Below are 26771 nucleotides of genomic sequence, written 5' to 3'. Positions count from 1 at the left end.
TGCTCTCTCTCTCTTCACAAACCCAAAACTTACAGATGATTTAAAAAAACGGGGGGGGGGAAGGCATTTTCAGCATCCAAATTCATTTTTCTACAGAAGTAACTGTGTTTATACTTAAGTTACTTTAGAAGAGAATGAAAGTGCAGACAGACTGATTCACGTTGATCATTCCCATCTGGTTTAATAGATACATTTCAACCTTGCTGAATCACTAAAAATAAAAACTGTATTACAACGGCTTCTTGAATTTCAAAAAAAAATTTTTAAAATAGTAAACAAGATCATTACCTTCTTAATCTTCAGGTACATGAAATTTAACTGAAAAATATTCTATTTCCTTCCCATTCCTTGGCAAAGTATCCAATCACATACACAGCGATTTTTAGATCTACTTCATGATTACAACAAAAAATGCTGAGAAAAAAAGATGGTAATTAATCACACACAAGTCTTTTCATGTAAGACTCTACTTCTACCTTCACATCTAGCATGTACCACTAACTCTATTTCAACAGCCAGCAGCTAGTTTTCCTGAAGAACATTTGCTTCCTGCCTGAATATTTTCCATAAAAAGGAAAAAAAAGTCCAACGACTTTAGATCATTTACTATCAAGGAACAAACTACGTTAACATCAGTATCATATTACAGCTGTAGTTTATGATGTTCTCAGAAAGAAACATTATTGGCATTGTTGGACTTTCTAGTTTTAGTGTGAAGCCATGCACTAGTGCATCAACTAACAACCTCAGTGAATTCTTGTGCTCATCTAAGAAGGGACCCTGCTGAATGTCCTAATGCATCTTATTGTGAATCTTCAGCAAATAAAACTTCATGTATGAGCTCATGATGTGCTTTGCTGCTGGAAAGTCACAGGCTCTGTGGGAAGCTTTTTATCTTCCCAGCAGTCAGTTCTCTGAGAACATCAGTGCAGCTACTGTAGTTACCTGTAGATTACTTGTATTTTCTCACATCTGTGTCCAGCAATCTAAACCATGATGATAAAGGGTCATTAGGTTTTGAGTGAGGAAGGGGATGGACTAGACAATTTGCTCTGATAAGCTCCTTGTTGCGAGCGCCGGTTTAGAATGTGAAATGTGGGGTTATGCACATTCTCAACTCAAAAGCCAGTAGTCTCACAGCACCAATTAAAAAAATCATACTCAGACCATCTTAAACTACACAAACACATCTTACCTGAAATTTTTACAATTAATAATATTGCAACAAAATAATTCTGTCATGGTAAGAAGGACATCAACTGTCTATTAGCCACAAAAGAATTCAGGTACAATTACTAAGATAACTGCTGTTTGGAGCACAGCAAAGCAATTTCCCACAGTGGGACTTACAGTTCAATTTACCAGTTGGGCAAATATTTTGCGCTCTGTAGTGGTCTACAGAGTTAACAGTTACCTGTAACATTTGAGCAGTGTTATACTTGGAGAAAACTTTCTTCAACCTAAAGAGGTGTTTCAGCTTTTATCTGTTCCCATGAATACACTTTTTTTCCAACCCTGTTCTAAGAACTACTTTAAGGCTTTCAATTAACATTAAATGTAAATTTATGAAAGAGCCAATGGCTCTATTTTCCCATTCCAAGTTACTCACAATGAGGTATTGTAAGTTATAGGCTACTTGGAAGAGGGATGAGAGTAAGCACAATGTCACCTATAAAATTATGTTAGTCCTCAAGTAACATGATGAGGTGGCAACAGGCTATTTTTCCTTACAGGGTGTTCTTAATTCAGTAAAATAATAAAAAAACCCAGTCACATGAGTTAGACGATACTGTCACAAATGGAGAGACATGTACCCACAAATGGAAGAAGGCTGCATTTTCATATGCAGCAAAACCAGATTATAGCATGAATACAGTATACAGCGAGAATGTTCCGCTGACATGGTCAGTGATAGAGCTGTAATAATCCTTTAAAATATTCATAGTGACATTTAATGTCAAACTCCAGAGAGTATCATGGTATTATGTTAGGCAATAGACAAATACATGGAAAGACAAAGGAGCCATTGAATATTTCTTGGTCAACATACAAGTTGTCACAAGAAATCCAGAGACTTAAGAGGATGAAGAATGTAACTACTACACTTCCCTCTTCTCAAAATTAAAGATTAAAATCATTACCACTCAAACACTAACTCATCAGCTTAGATAGTTCAAAAGGGTTTTTCTCCATTGCCCTTGCAGAGATGATGATATCCTGCTATGTTGCTTCTGAGTCTTAATTTCAAGTCAGTGAAGAAAAACAGAAGACTGATATTTTACACAAAAAATTAGGTCTATTTCCAAAGTAGAATAATAGTAACAATGCATGCTCATAATGGATTTTCCACCAAGATTCAAAGACAGCATTTGAAAAAGAGTTTTTTTAATTTTATCAAGTCACTTCTACTTTACACATATACATCTCCCGGTTCTGACTTCTGCAAGAGGACTAGCTACATACACCACACTTTTTTTGTGTTTTTGGTTTGGTTTTTTTTATTACTACATGGCCTTTAATGAAAATGCAACATTTTGAGAACTAACATTAACAGTCTGCATCATCAGAGAAAATGAATCCTCAATAATTATTCATACACCAAGTAACTGTAAACCCAAATCATTTCAGAAGACCTGAATGTGTCAAGAACTTTGACAATTATGACTGGAGCCAGAAAACTGTAGCACTGCAGAATTTCTTATGAATTTTTCTAGTTACTTTTTATAAATGCTGTCCTAGATGACAGCTTAATGTGTACCACATGCAATATTTATTCTTCTTCAGTGTCAGACTGTCTAGCCATCCAAGGGAATACAAAGAATGTCACTTACTAGGATAAAAGCACAAGGAAGGTAATCAAGGACATATGTAACATCAGCCAATCATGCCCTATTTCAACATCCTATTCCATTCATAACAGTTCAACAATTATTTGCTTACTGATAACTTGCTTTCAGGCTGTTTGTGTTCCCCATAATGGTGGTTTGCATTTATTTTGCTCTTTAGAATTGGACACTTGCTGTGCCATGCATGTTTGTCAAAACTTTATATCTTCTGTCAGAAACAGCTTTAGCATATCAAATCATTTCTGTTTGTCAGAAATCACTAATAGAACAATCTAGTTACCTCCTATGTCAATAGGGTACTAAAATAACTAGAAATCAGAAACAAAAGGCTATCACACAACCACACACTACTGCAAGACAGGCACCTAAAACCACGTTTCTGTTTAATAAACTTTGAGCATATAGCTACATCTTTATGGAAAAACCAATACAGAAATTAGACTTTGACCAGAATGGAAAGATATTTCAGAAATATACTGCCTAAGCACAAAGACATTAACCTTGCTTTTTTAAGCTTGAATAACTAAATTCCTTACCAGTCCTCCGTGTCCCTTTACCTTTTTTTTTTTTTTTTTAATTTATTTTACCAAACACCTATACGGAATACTTGCAGACATCTTGTCTGCTGATTCCAATCTATCTGATGGATCGAGTTATGAAAAAGCATTAATTCACAAAGACAAGTAAAGACAAGCAGATAGAGGGAGCCAAAGACAAACATTTACCCTCCATAAAGTTATTTTTAAATAATAATAATAATAATAATAATAATAATAATAATAATAATAATACTTATTATTGTTATTATTTAAAAATCCTATGGGAAACTGAATACGCATGTACATGCACACACACTTCATTCATCTGAGTATCCTGGAACATAAAGATTTTATTAAATAAAAACAGGTATGGATTTAACGAGCCTCTGAAATAAAACATAAGCTGGAAGAACCATCACATGTTTTAGATCGACAACATTGTGCAGGTTTTCAATGTATTAGGTGCAAGATTTTTTTTTTTTTTTTTTAAATAAAAGCCGTTTGTTTGGATTTAAATACATTTTCACTTCAGAAGTGTAACACTGTGCCAGAGCATGAGAAGAGCAAGACTTGATATACAGTGAATCTGATTAATGCATTTTCATTGTTCAACTCAATGAAGTACAAAACTAGCACATGCACTTAACTCTCTTTCAAATATTTATCTTCTAAACATCTCTTCAGGCTTTAGAAACTACTGCCAGAGCAAATCCCAAACATTATTTTATTTAACTTCTCTCCAAATTAACAATAATTAATGTCAAGCATTGGTCATAAAGGATAGTAAGATACCCATACCAAATGTCTCATCTGACAGTTCTTCCATTAAACATATATAACCTATGAACTTTCCTCTCCAATCTAAACATGAAGCAGCATCTATTCTTGGTTTCAAAACAAGGATACATATTTCTATTCATTGTAAAACTAGTGACTATCAATATTTGAACATTAGTCATTAGTATCAGTCATTAGAAGTAACTCAAGTTGTGAAAATAAAATACTCTGCCAAAACTTTAGAAGGTAAGTGATCTTTCTTGGGAAAAACAAGCAGTTAAATGAAATCTATTTCCATATACTTAATACATAAAATTGAGCTGTAAATAACTATAAAATTAAAAGGAAAACTATTTTTAAAACCCAAACAAATAAAACGCATCACATTTTCAAAATAATCATCAATGAAAAATGCGTCTGTCAATTGTGAAACAAAGAATTTACTTCAGAGCAAAAGTAAACTTGAAAAATGGGTACCAAAGCCATTGCAGCCTGTATTGCCAATAGTATAAAAGAATCTTCCTTCTTAAACATTATTTTTCTATTTATAATAAATGATGTTTTGATTGGCTGATGTTTCCATTTAGCCCCTATTTGTAGAAAACAGAACAATAATCCATAAAATATTCCCCCAGAGAATGGAGATGCTGCAGGCCATTCATGAAGAACAATTTCAAGATGAGTATTGGTCCCAGACCCCATAAATATCTCAAATATTAACTGCAGTAAGATAAAGAACAGTAGGTGAAATAAAATTAACTTCAACTATGAGAACTTAAAGAGATTAACAGAAGTCTGTAGCATGTGATAGTAAGACATGTTTCAAGACATGATCCAGACAGACAAATTCAATAAGCAGAATTTGAGGTACATACATGTACTTGTTTGCAAATCAGATACACCAATACTGAGTAACAGATTATGAAAGGAAAGTTACTTACTAATTTGGACATTGTTTAAGAGATACTGCTATAGTGATACTGATTGCAATGCCCAATCCAAATTTCCCCATACAGATGTTATTCCAAAAGGAATACAAGTAATTCTCTTGTTATTTCAGAATAGGAGACAATATTATCAGGGGGGATTTTTGCTTAAAAAAATTCTAAAATGAAAGCTCGCCTGCCAGTTATTACAACTGTTGATGTGTCTACCCTTAGAATGAAAGACTGTCTTTCCTCTCAGAAAACACCGGTTACAAGCAGCAATGAGGTATCAGATCCTAACACAGAGAAGGAGCTACTCACATTGCTCCCACCGCACCAAGTGAGACCACAGCCACTCACCCCTCTACAGTCACTCAACTGCCTTCCTCTCCGCCTTCCAAATTCTCAATAGGACCCCCACAAAAATAACTGGTGGTTTTTAAATGACATGTCAGATATAGGAATAAGGACCCAACAGATGTTAAAAGCTGGGGACATTTACCCATAGTAACTATTTTCCCCTTGATTTGAAAGACTTAATTTATTTGCTATATGGACTATGCACAACTTCTGTTTCTATGTTGTCTAGTTGACAAAGGCTAAAAATGCTCATTCATTCTGAAAGGCACAGGGCTCAATAAATTAATAATAGTAAGTAATAATAAATAACATACGATAACTTATGAATAAACAACTGCTATCAAGAATAATAATCTCTTGTACAATTATCTATCAGCCAATTTGTAGAGCAAGAAAGGGCAAATATCCCCTTTATTTTAAATAAATAAATAAATAAATCCTACTGTCTAGGATGAGACCTGCTCATTAATGGGACAAATTCAAGCTATTCTTTGAGCTCATAAACCAAACCATGGCATATGTAGATCAGTCTCTACCCCTCTTTCCCTGCCAAAATTCTCCTGAGGTTCAAGTATGCAGAAAAAGGTAACTTGATTCAGCTGCAGCACATTAGCAGATAGCATTTTAACTGCAATGAGAGAAGTGTAACTGGACCTTTGCAAGTTGCATCACAAAGGAGAGAGAAAATATTTTTATAAGTCAACAATAAACAGAAAAATGCAGCAGAACAGAGCTCATCATCTCCAAGTAGATTTGGACACTCATTTTCAATCAAAGAATAATCTTTATCTCTGGGAAATTTAATTGAGTACACTATTTCACCTTACTTCCTTCTCTTTCTCTCATCAATATTATTACACCCAAAAATCACTGCAGTGAAGGTGGCTGTGCTTGTAACAGGCATGACACAAAAGAGTAAGGAAACAAAGTGTTCTATTTCTTCATTAGTAACAATATTTCTCATCAGGAAGTTGAAATGTGAAAGGGATTTTGACACAAACATCTACAGGCTTACATGCACAGTCAAACTGCTTTACTCTGAAATGAGTAAGAGTGAAATCACTACTGAACTATTTACCATTGGAAGTAGGATTCGAAATCTGCATTTGAGGTAACGATACTGTAGAGAGATGACAGCACTGATACGGTGGTTATTTCCCTAGTCTCCTCCAAAATCCCTGAGGACCTGTTGATCGGGTTGCATTGATGATCCTCAGGACTAACAACCCTGAACTGCAACATACTGTAAATTACAGAATCTGGTCCTCAATATAAAACCTGGGTTCCTAAATTGTTTACCCTTCCCCTTTCTTCCATTCTGTAACAAAGACAAGAGAGAAAAACATTGTTTCTCCTTCGCTTTTTCCATTTCAGTGTTTAAGACTTCACGGGCTTGGAGTATTATGAGAGAGAGATGCCTATTCTCCTAAATAGAAGCTAGTCTGAATCTAAAAACATAAGCCATAAAAAGCAAGATGAGACATTCTGAAGCTTAAAATCTCACTTTAGAGTATCAAAAAAGATATCAAGCTACTGAAAATTCCCAAACTCATTTAGTTGCCAGTAAAACTAATGTAGTAAAACGATATGAAACCATACATTGTCAAAAGCTATGCTCTAACCTACAATAAATAAGAGGCAAGCACTCTAAAGAAGAATTGATTCAAAGAACTAGAAGTCTGCATTCACGCAAGCAAGCAGACATTGCTTAGCCAGCAAAGTCTGTGACAGCAGCGTTCGCTGAAGGACCACAGCTACATACAACATACACTTAAATCACTCCAAGCACATTTGGAAAGCCTTTGAAAAAGAGGACTGACAGAACACATAGTTTCTTTGCAGACATCATTCAGGAAATAAATCGCTGATACAATTCCAGAAAAATATATGCAATTACTAGACAATATCAATATTTTTATTGGATAAATTGATTGTAAAGTAGAGAACATTTCCCAAAAACATTTTGTCTATGATTTCACCAGCACCAACACTTTTAGGGAAATACTAAGGAAAACTGGGGCATAAAGCACAAGCTTTCCAAACAGTGGAAAGTAAGTAGCAGAAAATCGAAGTAAGCGCTTTACACACTGTGCTGGGAAGAAAGAAGAGCAGTTATTTATTAGTCTCTGCTTTCTCCATATCCACTATGCAGTAACGAAATCTATACTCAGACACCTCTCTGCATCTCAGGTTTGTTTCTGAGCAGTTTAAGCATTCTTCAGTTTTTTAAACAGACTGAAGTTTGAAAAGGATGTCGTACCTTATGATGCATCCAGACTTAGGAACATGTCCACTGCAATGGTTTTGCAACCAAGTTTACAACATTGTCTCTGACAACGTCACCACATAACCATTTTTCTGTGGAAGTCCCTCTCTTCACCGCTCATGTTATCTACACATCGAATGCAGCAAAGTCGTGTAATTAATCTAGTGCCACATTATTCTCTCCCCTAGTACTATATACCTTAAGTAGTATGTGTTTATAAAGTTGACAAAAATATTTATTGAAAAGTCCCAATTCCAACCAAGATCAGGAAGAAACAAAGTTTCTGAAGTATTCACACAGTATATACAAATAAAGATGCCCCTTCTTACCCTGCACAGGTTGAGGCAACTTTATAAGTGGTTAAGTTTTTGCTTGGTGAAAGCTAGCATCTCTTGCTTGAGGTTTTGCCTACGAAAATCCAAGTGTTTAAACAAAATATTATACAAATTACTTGATTCTCCGGACTGCCACGGCAGATTAAAAAAGGTATCATTAGAAGGTAGCAATTCATAAGACTACACAAGCTGACTATAAAAACTGGTGGAGCATCCAAACTCAAAGCTGCTGCGGTTGTTCAATGTCACAACTGCACCCACTGAATTGTGTATAAACAGCTCAGAAATTATGGTGATGACAGCGGAAAAAGAATAAGCACACCATGAAAAGCATCTGGAGAGAGAAGAAGAAAAGGAACAGAAGATGGGAAGCAAAGCCGAATTGTTCAAAAGGAGCTTTGGTATGACATGCAGCTGGTAAGACAGGGATCATACACACAGCAATGAAGTTGAAAAGTTACTCATAGCTGCTTTCACTCAGCACAGCCTTACTGATATGAAGTGTTAATAGGTAGTTCTTTTGCGTTACTCTGATAGTATAACCAGCGTGATGCACACGGATGCTCTCAGAGAACACAGGAGGCTCGCCGGGGTACGGCTGTGTTGGGCTGGTGTTTGGTGCTGTGGTAGGCCGGGCTGTCACCTATCACTCACAGCATTGCAGAAACTGTTCTTCATTACTCTGGTCATCCTGCTCTCTACAGTCTGCAGCCTCTGAGGAGTTGCAAGAATAGCTTGAAGCTACCTTTATCTGCCCAGGACAGGCCTTCCCAAAAACCAGGAGGTGCCCCTCCGCACCCCCCCTCCCCCGCACCTTTTACCAGTTTCAAAATTCCGTGTATCCTAAGTAAATTACTGAGGCCTTATTTCCTGACTTTGCAACCTACACTGTAGCTATTTATAAGTGCCATGTTGTAACCAGGTGGACTGAAATTTTTGAAAACAGCTTCACCATACAGCATTGCCCATTTTTAAAACATCCCAGAAACATTTTATTTGAAAAATTTTACTGTCCTAATGCTTAGGAGCCAAGACTTTACGTTTGGCACAGAGCAACTCAGTATCAGAGATAAACCATTGCACTTGCGCGAAAGTCCATCCAAATCAGAAATTCATGTCCTCAGTAGCAAAACTGCTCAAATTTAACACTGCAGAGTTGCAGCAATTTAATCTCTTTCTGTAATCCACAGCACCTGCATGCAAGCAGAGCACTGGAGTGAAGCTAGACTTTTCCTGGAAGGTGTTTTCGTGTCTGGGGCGAGGTTACACACCAGAGCTGAGAGCAGGGACCCGTCTTCCCCATGCGTAGAGACATGTCCCCAACACCTGCTGTTACCCAAACAATATGCATTCACATTCAAACGGATGGGGGACTCTAGAGGGGGAAGCAAAGGAAAGGAAAGCAAAGCAAAGCAGGAAGTCTGGTGAAAGAAATCATCCAGACCAGAGGACTGGACTGGAACTAAGCCAGCAAGAATGGGATGAAATCAGAGAAAAGGGAGAGACAATCTGGCAAAGACCCACAGAGAACAAATAAGTCAGCTAGGAAAGGGTTGGGGAAAAAAGTTTGGGATAGACAGAACAACTCAATGAAAAGTCACTGGAATTGGTAAGACAAAAGACTACAAGAAGTCAACAGGCAATGTCAGGCAATGGTGCTGGAAAGAAAAGAGATTGCCATTAGGTTGATGGATGACAAATTAATTTGTATTCATTAATTAATTTGTGTAAGACATAATAAAGAATAACTGTTTTTTAAGCAAACAGCATGCACTATCCCCTACTATAGTAGGTAAGCGCTCTGTGGAAAACATATGCCATCGTCTAGTTAGAGCAACCTGAGCTGTAAGGTACTCTCTCTCAATCAGGCACTAAAGGTGCAACAGGACACCTAAATTCTGGATCTTGTTAACTTCGAGTATCTGACTTCGCAACTTGTGTGTGCAAAACTCCATTTATACACAGATAATATAAATAAATGTTTTAAAAACATTTCAGTTGGGAGGCAGGGACAAGAAGTGCAACATATTTTAAAAAAATCATTGATTTTCCAAGTCTGTCAGCACAGAAGATAGCCTTAAAATCATTAAGTGGCTATGTCAAGAAAACATCTCAATACCACGGTGGCATTACAACTTATAATTATGATTTAAAGAATTCTACATCAAATGCATTTTCAAATATATTTATAAGAATAAAATTTACCTGCGTAAATATCCATGACTATATGACCTACAGTATATTTAAATATACACTTACTGTAATTCAGAAAAATAAATGTAATTCAGAAGCTGAAGGCAGTGAAACCTGCATCCTGCCCTCACTTGGGTATCTTGCTACATGACTAATATGCTGGTATTTGCAAGTAACTGTTTGCTCTAAGTGATGTAATTTTGTTTGTCTTTGCACTGCAAAGGTTCATTAACAGCAGCATCCCTCCTTTTAGAAGAGGAATGACTTTTAGGTATTGGGTCCCAATGGGAATTTTTTTGGTTTTAGCAAAATTTGCAAAGTTAACCTATTTCAGGCTTAAAAGGGAAAAAGGGTGAAAGGTGAAAAGGGCTGAAACTTGGACGGTGAAAGGAGATTGTGTTTCCATGGGACTAAGATGGAGATATTTCACACTTTTATTGAGTCACCGTATTTCTAGTTGTAAAAGAGATGGAGATGGCCTGCAGCTGTTCTTTCCCTTAACTTTACTTCCTGTGAATTTATTTACTAAGATTCTTAAATATCCATATCCTTATACTGCCTGTTAAATCATGTTTTGCTTCAAGGCATGTCACGTTAATATTACCATTTCCATTATTCTTTATTTCTTTTGGTTTTTAAAATGTCTTTTTGAAAGGTCTCAAATCAAAATGCAGGTAAAATGCTAAGGAAGAACTTCCATTCTAATTTTTTTTTACATAGAGGTCAAATATTTATTGCTAACCAATTTAAGAAGAGTGTACAAAAACAGTATCTCCAAGACTTCTCCAAAATCAGCCATTATTTAAGGGTGGAAGGGGAGGTTTGGGAGCATAGGGGGTTTTTGCTGTTGAGTTTCTTTTAAGTTTTCTTTTCTTGTTTTTAACAGGCATACTAAAGCCATGAAAACCTTCTGGATAGCACTTCTCTTGTCACCATCCTCTTGCTCTGCCAGCACATAACATTGCCTTGCCCTTTTGCTAAGACAGTGAACACACAACTATTAGATCTATTCTACTACTGGGCACGTACCCACGGAAATATAACCAAGAACAAGAAGTCTCCATTTACCACCAGATAACAACTTTCCTAACTAGTTTAAAAGTGAAAGGCTGAGTGAAGCACATTAATTCATACTCAAGACTATTGAGTCTTCCTTGTACTTTACCCTTGATATTTCTTTCTTCATGTCAAATTCCGCTCCCTTCCCCGGCTTTTTTTTTTTTAATATTTGGAACATCTGAAGCAATATGGAAAAGATGAATAGAAAAGGATTATTCACTCTCATACTACAAGATCTAAGGAGCATCAAATGAAATTATGATGTGGCAGATCCAAAACAAGCATAAGGAAGTACTTCTCCATATAGCACATAGTTAAACTGTGGAAGTCCCTGCTCCAGGATATTAGGATGCCAAAAGTATACTTAAGTTCAAAAGGTCAATGGCTAAATTCGTAGAATGAAAATCAGTGAAAAATTATTAACCACAAGTATATCATATCTGGCTTAGTCGGTTCTACAATAACAGATTGCAAGAAGCTGGATGCATACACTCTGTTTGCTTAATCTGTTCCTATAATCTTCCCTGGACATCTGTTAGTGGCCTGTCAGAAACATGATACCAGAAAAGACAGACCTTTCATCTGACCTAATTACGCCTCTCCTAGCTTAAGAACATTAAAAATGCTATAAAAATTAACAGGGAAAAGGTTATTTATTATTACATATATGCCACCCTTCTAAATACACAGGAATAAGGTACTTCAAGAGAGGTACCCTATCCCATCAACACCCAACTTATTTTTGTTAACAGAACATCTACCATAACATTTTGAGAAACAACCTCTTGAAAATAACATTAACACATTTGGATACTCAAAAGTCTGAATTATATTAGAGAAAGCAATGTTCAAAAACCTGTATCAAGTTTCAGATGACTTAGTTACGATGCTATAGATACTAGAAAAATCTTTAGCAGCATAGCCAGCTCTTGCATAGGATGAAAAAATTCACTTGTTTAGACCTGAGAAGCTGAGTCAAATGATCAGTCTATGCAGCTTTGACACATACAGTACTCCTGGTGCTCACTGTAAAGTGTAAGTCCAAAATACTGAACAGAACAGTATGCTACGCATGGTCCACTACATATGCTTATCAATTAGCTCGATATATTTCATAATTGGAATCCATATTATGACCCGCTAAAAGCACCCTCTTCAGCAAGACTAAAATGTAAACCTTTAATTAGATGAAGGGCTGATAAATCTCATGTCCTGGATTTATGTGACATCCTGTGACTCAGAAAGCAGCCTTAACTGAAAATTAATAGGCTTATTTAGAATACTTTCATGGTAAAACTCGAATACACGCATACCATGTTAAGGTACTAGATCCATATAAAAACCATTAGGAATTAGTAAATGAACAGCTTAAGTATTCGTTTAGAGCAGAGCAATATGTAGTAAGAATGGTTTCAGTGGATTCCCCCATACAACATCATGATTACTGTCATCTGATCATAACACAAGTGCGACTAACACAGCTGCCATGTCAGCTTCTCTTCAGGGGCTAGGTCTTAATCATAAATCAACTGAATGACTAATTCAACATTGTTAAAACCAGCAAGTAACTGCTTGGAGCCATTCCAGTTTTTACATCTTTCAAAAGGTCAATACACCTACTCAAACACACAATAGTCCTATCTTTCACAGTGTTTTCTTCTTTTCTTGGATTGAAAAATAACATGTTAGCACTTAAATGTAAGTGTGTTTTAACTAACAATTAAAATGTTCATTAATTCTGAAAGAGTGACCCAGTAAAACAAAGACAATTTTAGTTTTCCTCTCTATCCACAATCAAAAAGCCTCTCCTCGCCTTTGCTGTTTTAAACACTTTTATAGTTGTAAAAGTATTACGAAAGCATTTTACTGCCGAGCGTTTCCTGCATTAACCTTACTTTTGTTACAGTAATATTATGAATTAAGCTCAGAAATAAACTTTTTCAAGTTGAACAACTAGTCTAAATGTGGCTTGCATTTCAAATATGAACCTCTACCCCTCAAAATAATAACAAAAATCACAAACTAAGTGGCATCTAACAGTAAAATATATTCTAATCATTTACATCTGCTTGCATCACACAAATGACAGAAGCCTACCATTAGCATCCTTCATAGAAAACATTTTTTCTACTCTTAAATATAAAAGCTATGTTGCATAAACAGAGGATTTAAAGCTGTGGCAGAGTGGCCGAATGAAAGAAAATGGCAATCTTTCTGGTTCTAGTAGATGCCTTTCCCTATCACACAATGTTTCCCACTCATAAATACATGACAAATACTTCCTCAATCATTTTTTACGAGCAGGGATGCACAGGGGGTAGTCAATGGCTAGCTTGAGGGAAAATAGGAACAGCAGGAGGCAGAAACTGTACTGAAAATGGCTATGTGGTAAATTCTCTTCTGGAACATCACTCAGCTACCCAGGCTTTGATCTTTCAGCTACAATTACACTCACATCCATGAGATCTGGATATACTTTTTAAAAACTAAATCATTAATTGTAATAGAAACAGTTAAACCATTTCATTATATGACTCCTCTACTCAAACATCTGACTTTTTACAAATTAAAAATTGCAATTTATACAAAGATTTGCTTTCAATTGGGTTTAACTATGTCATCATCACAACTAGTCTCACAAAAAACATGGGGTGACTGGCGACAGCTAAATCACAGACTGGCGTCTCCTAAGTAGTCTGTCTACCATTAGGGTCTGGGAAACGGTATTTACTGTACAATTAGAGCCAGGGAGCTCTACCTGTAATCATCCAAATACAGGTGCGAGGATCCTTTTTTGGACAGGGAAACCAACTCATCCATTTTCACATAAACTTCCACGTCTGTACTGTTATAGCAAGCTTTAGGAAATCTCACCACTCGTCAGATGATATTTTTTTCAAAGTACAATAACAGAGCAAATACTACTATTCTGATTTTAAAGACTTCCTTGGCTAGAACCACTTTTAATGTTTAAATCGTCATACCCAAAAAACATTCAAAGGAGGAACAAATTAATTTAAAATTGTAAAATTTGGCAAAATATGAAAAGCTTACATTATTACACTGGTTACCAAGCTTATCCCAAAGTCTGTGTTTTGCGATGAGAGGGTTTCCTATCAAATAGGTTAAATTTTGTTCTTCAATACTAACACAAAATGTCTTGGAGTATCAAAAGGACAGTTTTAGTTGCAGTAATTTCACAGAATTTATTCTAATGATTTATTGGAGTTAACCATCTGACATTAATTATTGTTTTGGCTTCCAGTCTATGAATGTTTATTTTTCAGTTTAAAGCCTTCTCACTCTTTGATATCATATGGAAATGAGAATTTTTAATGGAAAATTGAAACCATGTGCATCTAAGTACTTAATGAAGTACAGGGAGGAACAGAGGGTGTACTTTAGGAGAATTCAGATATTCCGCTTTAGATACTTTTGATTTGTTTGGATGAGCTACACGCATATATCTGTTCACAAACATACGTTTATACATCTTCAAAGTATCTCACAAGTACAGCATTTAAGGACCTGAATACTAAGAAAAGGTTTGTTGTTTAGTTGGGTTTTTTAAGCTAAATATACAGCTATAGATTTTTTCTTCATTGTATACTACTTAGTCTGTTCCCTCCTCCACAAACAAAGTATTCATCCCACCTAGAGGTTCTAGTGACATGCTAAATGCTGTACTTCTCAACAGCAGATTCCCACCATATGCCTACCATGTTAGGACTGGATCCTCATGCAGTTCACTGAATGTCTGATAGATTGATTTCATAACCATCATGTACTTAAGTCATAATATTGATGTCAGGAATACTTGAGTAAAACCTGTGCTGTTCATGGCATTAAAGCTCATCAAAACAGGCCTGTAAACCATAAGCAAAGTGCAAGCAGTGGCAAGGAAGCCAGGCACCCAACTGCAAACAGAAGAGTACTGTTAAAATGGGCAATTTTGCCACAGTTTGAAAGATTTCTGTGCAACTCGCACAGCTTTAGTCCTCCGACATTCAATTCATTCCTTTGGAATGAAAAAGATGTTGTTCAGACAATCAGCATTATATAACATGATAAAACCATATGTTTATTTAAATCAGTACTTCTAAATCAAATATCTTTTCTTCACAGTTAATGGATTCATGTAAAAATATAGGGAAGGAAAGCATATTCTTTTCTATTCTGCGCTTTCATTCAGGGTTTCGCCATATGCATTGTACTCAAGCAGCAGGTCAATGGGAGTGTAACAAGTAACGGAAGTGCAACATTAGTTTTTATTCCTATTTTAATTAATATCCTTAGTGATCTTAATGTGCAAGGAATTATTTACCATTGAAATGTGGAATAGAAGCATAAACTTAGATATTTAACCTGCACACACTCACCACTTGTTTTTCTTTCTAATGTAGTCTTTTTCAGAGAGGTTAACCAAGTAGATCATCGGTTTTGAAGTAAAAAACAAATGTTTGTTCAAAACATCAATCTAGAAGTGAAAATATAGGAGAAGAATTTTAAAAAGAAGTTATACCAACTTGAGTTAATTTTATGACCATCTTCCTCATGGCATGTCTGAGACGGCAACATGATTAAAGTGTAATATATAGACCACTGATAAACACAGAATTGGCTGATAAATTTAATGTTCAATACACTATAAATATGAAATCTAAAAGAAAAACCTTTAAAAAAAGACAGTAACAGGTAGCAAAATCAGAAGTCAATTCATGGGATAGTATTTACAGCCTACCTCTTTGTCATTCCAATCATGATAGAAGCGGACAGCTTTCTTTTCATCTATTACCCATGTCTTGATTTTGCACATTACGTCCTACGCAAGAGCAAGAAAAAACAAAGTCAAAAACTCAGCTGGATATCGACCATTCTCTTCCACAAACAAGGCGTGTCTACATTAAGTTTCAAGACATACACAAATTAAAAATTAGATAACACCGTTTAAAAACAAATTTTTACTCTCCCAGAAAAATAGAAATTGCTGCTTTAAAAGTCACTAAAGAGCAGTATCAATTATTAAAGCGATACAAGTCGCATAATGAGGAAGTTAAAATATACAATACTCAAGTATCACCTCTCGCCGCCACGAAAATTAGCAGAGCTCATAAAACATATGTAAAAATCAGTACATTTTAGATTGCTTTTCAAACTCAGTAAGACGCGACATTTCAGCATCCAGCAGGAGAGACCACGTACAATATAAACATGCCATTAAGAAAAGGGAATGGGAGGGAAAAAACACGGCAAATATCTTTTTTTTTTAAATTGTGAGCAAAAGAAATTGAGCCTATTATTGATGATCCACCCTTCAAGAAATTAATTCAAATGGCCAAAGCCCTTTTTATTCCGCATTAATTTTTCGCCAACACCTTCTCCCTCCCCCCCAAAATGAAACCTGCCAAAGCCTCCATTACACAATGGCAAGAGCCTTGCACTGGTGACCTCCAACCAGCTGCATTCACTTTCAGAACATCTCTCTCGGCAGGAAATCTAAAGGCCTTTTAGTTAGCAAGCTAGTGTGCATTCAGAAGGAGTAACTGCAGGAAGAGCCCAATGTGCTTTGTTTCTCTGGCCTTTCTTCACAGAAAGATTAATCATCTGTGAAATGGAAACGGCAAACAGCAAGTGACACAAACTGAACCCTTCAAGCCTTTCCTCATCAGTTTTGTGGTCATGAATCCGAAAGCTGCGTGTGGCACGGTTCTCCTTACAGGCAGGTGTTAATAAAAGGCTCTTGGGTCTGAAAGGTCAAACTCGGCTCTTCTAGGAGTAGTACATTTTAGAGTCGCCTATTTTTTGTTGTAGATAATTTATGATCATGCTTTAAATAATGCATTTTTAGGTTATAATTGACGCAACTGAGAATTAAGATCTTGAAAATACAAGGAAACATTCCTTTAACAGTTGAGCACACAACATTTTTTGCACTTAATGCTATGCGGCTGAAGTACATTTGTAAACAACTGCAAATAACATCAGTATTTACTACAGTCTTTCCTAGCCTTGCAGTTGCTTTAGTTGGGGGGGGAGAAGAGAAAAAAAAAAAAGAAAGAAAGAAAAAAAGAAAAAGCTCTTCTAAATCTTCAGATCCTGATTTGAAACCCTCCAGGAACAGGACTCCCCACAGATTTTAACAAGGAAGGGGCAAGCTAAAACTTTTAATGAAATCTAACATGTTCTGCCTAAGAATAATCACTTTTACTCTCCTATAACTGAATTTCACTCATAAATGTTTAAAAGTGGCTAATATAACACCATTTCCTACAAGGAGAAGATCAAAGTGCTATATTACAAATGCATTATGATTAAAAAAGCACTGTGCAGCTTTGCTATTAACTGTTCTTTAAACCCTAAAAGGCTTCCCATAGATCTCACTTGGCACTGCATATACAACCTTTGACAAGTAATGTAGACCATTTTTATTCATTGCCTAAAATTGTAGGCAATTATGTGCGTCACACTGGCCACCTGCAAATTCTGAATGCCTGCTCCAGTTGTCAGAGCAAAAAAACTAATGTCGGAGGGGATTAATCTAGGGGGAGAGAGTCCTCTTTAATGGCTCCAGCAGGTGAAATGGCCCAGCTGGTTACTATGATGAGTGGCCAGAACAGCTTATGTAGAGACATGCAACAAGATTACACATAAAGAAGAAAACAGTGGTACCATCTTATCTTTAACCCTATGTGCTTTTTATTTTTTTAATTAGTATAAACAAGATAAGGGAAGCAATTCTACCAATAGGTACTTTTCATTTAAGATCTTTATCCTCAGCTTTTGTTCAAATAGATATATAAAAATCAACACAATCTCCAAGATTCCTGTTCAGCAGTGAAGGAATTCTGATTACACACTATTTCGGGTTTTATACTAATTCTGTAGGCACGTACCACGTGGCTTTTGGCACTACAATTCCCCCCCAATAACAACACATTATTGCATATAATTGGAGTCGATAAAAAATTGACAGAAAAAAATTATAGCACAAGTTATCAAAGCCAATCTTTTAGGCTTAAGCAGTAACGAGATGGTTTTTAAGCACATTGTAAGGGTAGCTACATGACGCGGAACCTCCAGAAAATTTCAAGCATCAACGCAGCAAATAAAGTTTGCCCTTCCTAAAGAGCACTACCTAAGCACATAGTTGACAATCAGAACTTCTCTTCCACATTCACCTGCTACCTACGGTGACGCATCAAAACCCATTTTGGCACAGACCTAATTTTTCAGAGTTCTCATTTAGGTACCTGACTTGATGCTGTTTGCAACTATTGTTCTAAGGGAGTAATTACACACCTAACTTCCACAGGGAAGGCTGACCAACAACTGCATATGCTGGGGAGAACCGACAGCTGTATACTTGCAATTTTATTTTGGTTTTACAGAGAAGGTGGCAAAGTATTGGAAAACTTTCTTTAGATAAAAGGATGGAAACTTATAAGCAAACACAGCATTTATGTCTGAAGCTGGTGAGGCAGTAAGACACAAAGAAAAAATTTGGAAATAATTATTCAAAGTAAAATTTTCTTTGATGGACTATCTGGGCAGTCACACCACGCAGAATGTAAGGCAGACAGTCCAGAAATGAAAAAAGGGACAGATTCCCCTGCATCAAGGGTGGTGTCCCATTTAAATGAGATTTAATATGATCCCCTAACAAGAAATCATTAAATGCTAATGACAATATGAAGAAACACAACTATTTCCACATATTTTTTTTTTCACTCAGCTGCTCCAATACTGTAAACACACACACACAAAAAGGAAAAAGCACATTTTCAGGTTATATCTCACGTAGCACCATTTTTAGTTTTATTAATTGCTTCTGTTTAGGCCTGGTGAAAGAGTATGAACTGACCTTTTTATCTTCACTATCACTGTAACAGTCATTTAAACACATTTAATCACTACTCTAGTTAACTCCGAGATGCTTAATAACAGAATACAGACCAATGATCCACTTTGTTTCATTAGATCTGTCCTCCCCAGTTGCACACTTGGAGGTCAATCTGTCACCGGCAGAATGATCCACTTCTCCTTGTTTGATGAGGGGGGTATTCTTGTTCTGGTTTTCAGCTACCAACATTATAGCAAGCACCATTTAAAAAGCCACCCAAAACCCCTCCAAAATCCAATTTACTTACAGTTGTCAAGGCATATGAAATATAGCAAACTTCATGAATATCACACATCACTGTTTTAAACATCAGTTCATTTCTGACTATATCCTTGGCAATATATTTAGCACATGTGAATACTTAGTATATTTAGCCATACGCCATACAGCGATTTTAATTTATGTCCTGGTCTCATTTTCCAAAGGCAGCAAGTAGTCAACCCACAAATGCTAAGCAGGACTTTAGCAATAAGTCCCAATAGTATAAAAAACTATAAAGAAATACATTTAAATTGCATTTAGGAGATTTATCAAGACATGCTCATGAGACACTACTGCATAGAAAAATGTGCATACATTAATAAACTCTCTGGATGGATGATAGTAATAATGTGTGCCAATGCCAAATTCTTCTTACAGCATGAGGGACTAAACTGAAGCTTGGAAAACTCACTTGCCTACTTGGCATCAGAGAATTGTGAGTTTTTTGTTGTAAATTAGCAGGGCATGTAATTAACTTCCGCAAATTTAATAAAGAAGTAAGCAGTTGTGAGGATTATCACTTCACACTTCAAAGTGTAAGTGAATTCTCCGTGATCCTGCAGGCAGTGCAAAAGTCTCCGCGACTACAGACAGTAACTGTAAGTACAGTAGGCTTCCCCCCCCCACCCCCAAGGGAGATGTTTCTGGGAAGTACGGAATGTTTCTCAGCGCCTTATTCATTCCCTTCAAAACTTCCAAGATGTAATAACTGACCAGCTCCCTGTAAACACTTCAAAAGCAGTTAAATACTTTTTATTAAAATATTTCAATTGTCCAAAATTCTATCATTTTCACTGCTCTGCTCCTCAGACAAGCTATCAGGAGTACCTAAAACATTACCTGTAGCTCTTAGTTAGCTCCTCTCATTTCATACGGAAGTCCAACAGCACAGCATATCAATAATGAAGGTAGTACTGTGTAATATATTCAGACTTCCCTAAGGAATCTGGCTCAGTGACGTAAAGTATTTAATTCAAAAACCACTGCATTGCACACACTAAAGGGAGTCAACACCACCTAACCAGTAGGTCTCAGAATGTAACTGTAAATAGAAAATCCAATGAGTGTGCTTCTGGTGGCACTCCAAACAAATTATTTGCATTTCGCTAGTTATCATCTTTCATCAACAGCCTAAAAAAGACGATGTTAATGACACAGGCTCTGAGAATAGTACATTACTAACAACATGAATCATGTGTGTAGTGACCAGAACTGCTAGACAGATTTAGTGAAAACAAACAATGTTTTTCAATACAATAAATTCAAATTCATACACTTGCTGGGTGGAGGAGAAGCGAGGGTGGATACAGTATTTACCAGGTAGAGGACTTCCCCCTTGCAAGAGTGACTGAGAAGACTTGAGGGTCGCAAGCAAATGAACTGTATGTTCTGTAACTAAAATACAATCTTTGAGTATATAAACAGGCTAATGTTCCATGTGAATAATTCTACACTTATCTCTATTGAAACACTGAAAAACTAGAGAAAAATAAGAGGTTTTGAAAAAGTGCTTATACATGAAGACTCAGTGTGCTTAAATCTTATGCTTTTATTCTTATTGCATTTCATATACATATATAATTAACAAAAAACCTCACATAGTACAGGGCTTTTCACACTATCATACAGAAATCAAATGACTGAAAGTTGAAGCTTGACAAATACAGACTAAAGCTGTATCTTATTTCTAAATAGTAAAGATAATTAATCACTGGCACAGCTCATGCAAGTTACAGTAATTTATCTCTAGCTAGAAAATATTTAAATAAAGGTTAATTTTTTCCCCTAAGAGATACATTCTATTTTAACCACAATTGTGAGAATTAAACTGGGATATGTAAGAGATCAAACTAGATAATAATTAGTATTCCATCTGGCCTTCAAAATAGCTGTGATGGTTTTTCAGATACAGATAGGGAACTATGCTACTTGGAATAAAGAGTACTCGTAACTAGTTCAACTCTGCTGCACTAAAACCAGTTTATTGTGCACACACCAATTTCCTTGTTAACACAAGGTGTACAGCGTGCACCGTGCCCACAGTCCTCCCGTTCATGGCTTCCCTTGGAAATCTTTTTCAGTTCTATTTAGCATAGCCTCAGGCTCTCTGCTTTTCCTGGAGGTTTTCTGGCAATTTAAAAGCATGAGGCTTTTAAAAGTAAGAATTTATTGTAAAAACAATGTTTAGAAACAGTCCTATTTTTAAAGGACAATTAAGACAAATTTTGCATTTTCAAAAAACAGGCTCGATCATGTTTTTCAATTGTGTTAAGTGCTTAAATAAGCTGTAGCAGCTGGGTGCAAGAAAGAGAACAAGTCAGGTACTGCATCAACTGGAGTGACAATGAGCTCCTCTGTGGTACAAAACAATGTCTAATCTCTTACAATTCCCTTGCTCACTGACTTTAATAAAAATACAATGGGAGAAGTAATGGATTTAGGACAAGTGTATTATCCTTTCTTTTATTCAATACCTTCTAACAGAGCCAGTACAAGCTATACATGATATAAGATTTACTCGGAGCTAGATGCCAATAATGTTTATGAACCACGGCAAGTACTTTCACCCAAAACATCCTACAAGCATTCCAGGCAATGTAATTCATGTCAATAATCCCCAAATTCTCCTGTGTGGGTCATCCTTGTGGGTTCTACGGCATTATACATAAAATGATACAGTCACTTGTAGCTTCTCAAAGAAAAAAGCAGGCAAGAATACAGAAAGCAGTCCATCTACAAGTGATTATTTCTAGCAGTTCAGAAATTCAGAACAGGGAAAATGCACTGAAAAGTAAAATGAAACATCTTCCGTAGAGTTCCACTAAACTTTTCTTACCGCATTAGTCTATACACACTTATTTCCAAATAAACCCACATGTGAATGCATTTGTTCTGGATGTGAATTAAGCCAAATGAAAAAGGTGTCTTTTTCAGAGTACAAGTATTCATATATGGAGTTATTTTGGCATATGTATATACTATTTAAAAATTACACCATAGCTTGGATCTAGACATACCCATACAGACATTATTTACAAAAGTAATTACTTTAAGCCACTGTTCAAATCTACACAGGAAAGATCAGCCTTGACAGAAAGTATTTCAGCATTGACTTCTCTTTGTCTACTGATAATACCAAAAGAAATCCAAATGTGTATTTACACATTATGTACTTTTAAGTCAGGCTTTCCTACCGATTAATTCACAAACATCTGCCATGAATATTTTCCTGTTACATTCAAAATGTTCTCCAGAATGAACTTCAATTTCCTCTAAATACCACATTAAGCACAGTAAATGGTCCACTAAAGATTTTAGGCATAATTATATGCATTAAGAATATAAATATTTTCTCGATTCTCTATGATTTAAGTTACTAATTGTAACAGCCATCGGCAGAAAGTATGTCAACAGTGTACGCGTACGCTGCTCCTTTCCTTCCATCTCCAGTGGAACAAACTGGCCTCTCAAACTCTCCTCACAAAAAGAGACCAAAGAAAATGGAAAAAAAAACAAAACAAAAAACCACAAACAAACAAACAATTCACCACTGTATTTATCTTCAACTTGGAACAAAAGAAAGGTGAAAATTCCCAACTGACATCATCAGTTAGAGGAAATAAGAGTTCATCCATCCATGAGAACTCTGGCGAGCAGCTTGCAGCACGAGGTCAGCAAATTCTGCTCGGTGCCATCCCATTCATCGGAATATTGTAGGAAGGAAAGATTGTCACCTAGTATATATTGGTAATGAGAAGAAATTTGATCTACCAGCTCTTTGTCGTTTGTGAAGTATCTCCCACACCGTATTGGTAATTTGAAAGGAATGAAAAAACATCTTTCAAACAGTTACTGTATTATCAGGACAGGACCAAGATGTTAAATGGAAGGGAGGAGGGAGGAAGGGATTAAATCTACTTAAAACATCATTAGGAAGACTTTGCTTTACTCCTCATAGTACATATATGCTGACAGATACACATACTCAATGCCTGTTGTCATTGTATCAATGATTAGTTCATCGCCCAGCGCAGCAACAAAACAAAGCTTGATGCTGTTCCTGGAAGTTAAATATGTACTAGATGGTTCTGGTACCATTACATTAAAAAAGGAGTCTCTAACTGTTCTTTTCATAATTGCAATTACTTTTGCTCTTACAAAATTTGTTTGATTTGAAAAACTAATCTTATTTTTAAATTGACAGACTTGAACAATGGAATTTAGATATCTCACAGGACTTGTAAAAGCACCCCTTTCAAGTGAAAACTGGAGGTTCAAATGCAGTGAACATTGATCATGACCTACTGTAAAAGCTGCCTTTCAACTGAAAATTGGAAGCTCAAACACTGCAGACATTGACACTGACCTAAAGATTTTGACTTCATATCACTAATATCAATAATCTGCGTGAACTCAAGTATAAATAATATTCTTGTGGTCAGATATATAAATCAGAATACCATTACCACTAAGAACTATTCTGTGCTGGAGTTCAAGATTTGGTGCCCTAACAAAGGGCTGAAGGAATAGCTATCTACTGCAGAAGGTCAATCTCTAAGGTCTAGAGGTGAATCTCACAATAAAGTTCACTTAACTATATTATATTGTATCAAGTTGAAGACTTCTGTCTCCAGGACTGAAAATCACATAAATTAAAAAATATATATTTTTAAAACAAGTTTTAAAATTTGTACATCCTGATCCATAAATTTGTACATATTTGCATTTTACTTTGAAATCTCCTACTACCCAAAATGACAGATAAATAAGCTAATAACAAAGGTTAGCGCCAATATCTTTCTCATGTCTCTGCAGACACCAGGACCAGACAGATTTAATAGATAAAATCAAAATCACTCTGATTGCTTTCTGAAATGATATTCGCACTGGTTTAATACATGCAAATAACAGGGGTATTTTTATTCTATAATAACTCTTTTAAAGGTTATAGCCAAAATAATATTTAAAGGTATGCTGAGTTGGAAAGAATAGTAACCTTAGTAAAAGCAGACAGTCATTTCTAAGAAGGCAGTGAGAACTCTTGCAAAACAGACAAAAATATACATGTAAAGGAAGCTATTCCAAGCCTATGTCAACATGACATGTTGGTGATCTTGGACCATATTGTGTGACTGATTTTTAAGTAGAACTTGAAAGTTATTTCATTGATGGCTCCTTAACAGCAGTTGGCTATTTTATTTCTCCTGACAGGGGATTGAGAAATCAATTCTCTGAGAGACGGGATAAACAGTTAACACTGTATTCAACTGCAAAGCCAGGTCACCGCACAAAGGTGAACTTACCAACTGTATGCAGCATGGGCTTATGCGAAGGAAAAATTATAATTAACAAGTTACAACAGAGGTGCAAGAAGGCTGACAAATACAAATCTCAGATTTAAAAACTGTTAACTGATACAGACTGACAATTTTCTTTTTTTCTCCTCCTAAACCTTTTGGAGATTTCAGACTATCAAGTTCAGTTGTGGAAGCTTACTGATAAAGAGAATCCTCTAAAGCAGTCAATTCATATTTATGAAATAAGAACGACTTTTACTTTCAGTTAGGTTCCATGAAACACACAGTGAAATCCCCTTCGATGCCAACAGTAGTTTACACAGGTCACATGGAGATTGTAGCCTCTCTGAAATGAGTAACTTTCCCTTAGCCTTCATATTAAGGTTATTTGTTATATTCAGCAAACTACCAAAGGAAAAACATACTTGACCAAGATCAATATAATTTCTTTTCTTTCCTTTCCTCACCTTCTTCTTCTTCCCCTAATCTTATATAGTGTTCTTCCTCAATAAATCTCAAAGTGCTCTCAAAAAAAGTGGAAAGAAACAAAAAACAGAATTCAAGTGCTAGATGTTTTTTGTTCAGCAGGGGAAAGCAAGCCAGTGAAAGGTCTAAAAGTGATACAGGTAAGAAAGCTTGCAATATCTTTATCTGAATGAACCACAGAACTTTCACAACTCTCAACCAGTTACAACTCTTCAGAAATTCTCAAGTGTTTTTACATTAAATTACTCCCAAAAGGATGGGAAAAGGAAGAAAATGAAAAAGAGAGATATTAAAATTTTAACATTGCACCTTAAAAACAAAACAAAAACCAAACTCAAAACAACCTACAAATACCAAGTCTTTTCCCTTGTAACCTTCTAGTTTTCCTGAAAGGGAAAATGACTGGGAACACTCAGAGCACAGACAAGAGCAAAAGCCATTTGTTGGGCACCTCTGCTATGGAAAGAACAGAGTATTAGCAGTGGCTATGTATTATATCAGGAAATAACATAAAAAGACAAATCCTGCCAAGTTCTCTCCCAGCCCCTCCCTTGCCCCCCCCCCCCTTTTTTTTAAAGACACCCTGTTTGAAAAAAAAGTATTATTTCCAGTCCATACTGTCTCTTAATGACTCTTCCGCCCTGGAAAGAGGAAGCCTTAAACAGTAGCTGCAAGCTGCATAGAAAAAACATTACAAATTGTGCTGGACAGGGAACTCTTTCTGTGCCCAACAAGCTAACTGCAAAATGCAAAGGATTCAGAAAGTACAGAATGATCAAGCAGCCAAAATACAGTCCTAACATTTGGGTACTGCTTTAGGAAAGCATAATCTTTAACTGGTTTTTTTTTTTTTCACCAATCCCATCTGGTTTCTCTCCTAGACCCATTAAGTCATTTACCACGCAGTTTATCACGCAGTATACTACATAAATGCAACCATAGGTCTTCTCTGCAATACAAAATGTTAAAGGAAAAGAGACAAAGCAAACCGTACAGGAGTGCTTCACAACCCAGTGGCTGAATATCTAAATAAACCCATCTAGTGGCTGGAAAAGCCCAAGAATTGCTATTACAATCTTACAACTACACAAATCTATTTGTAGAAGCTGTGTAACTAGGCCTAAGGAATGATGTACCAGGAAAAGAAAAGTAACCAGGCAGAGCTGTCACAGGCCTTTACCATTAAAAAAGTCCATTTTACTAAGGTCTACTGTCTACTTTACAATTCAAACATACAAGTCAAAGGAAGACAAGCAAGAAGGTCCAAGATCAGCAGGACTCACAGACGTGATGCCCCACAGCACTTCCCTGAAGAGATTCCCTAGAGACTGTAGTTCCTATGTGCAGCCTTTGTCTCAAGGGGAGCGTTAATTTGTGCCTCTCCATTCTGTTCAGTCACCCCTTTCCATGAAACAAAGGAATTTAATATCTTTGAAACCTCTATTGTTGTTGACAAACTCAGCTGAGACTGGTCAAGTGTAACAGCTGTTACTGAGAACAGAACTGGCGGAGCAACTCGACTTCAA

The 26771-nt window shown here is 36.2% G+C and overlaps 1 protein-coding gene across 1 annotated transcript in view; it reads right to left on the bottom strand.

Moving 5' to 3' along the window:
• Nucleotides 1-26771, bottom strand: part of OLA1 (Obg-like ATPase 1) — a 103627-nt gene that overhangs the window by 25357 nt on the left and 51499 nt on the right. The window contains exons 5-6 of the mRNA XM_010566524.1: nucleotides 16043-16123; nucleotides 15681-15778 (exon numbers count right to left, since the gene is read on the bottom strand). Of these exons, the coding sequence (XP_010564826.1) occupies nucleotides 15681-15778; nucleotides 16043-16123 (179 nt within the window). The remainder of the gene's footprint in view (nucleotides 1-15680; nucleotides 15779-16042; nucleotides 16124-26771) is intronic.

Source organism: Haliaeetus leucocephalus, unplaced genomic scaffold, assembly GCF_000737465.1.
Source record: "Haliaeetus leucocephalus isolate CR32 unplaced genomic scaffold, Haliaeetus_leucocephalus-4.0 Scaffold1, whole genome shotgun sequence".
NCBI classification, from domain to species: Eukaryota; Metazoa; Chordata; class Aves; order Accipitriformes; family Accipitridae; genus Haliaeetus; species Haliaeetus leucocephalus.
The sequence above is the reverse complement of the archived record's forward strand: the minus strand, read 5'-3'. Positions and strand labels throughout refer to the sequence as shown.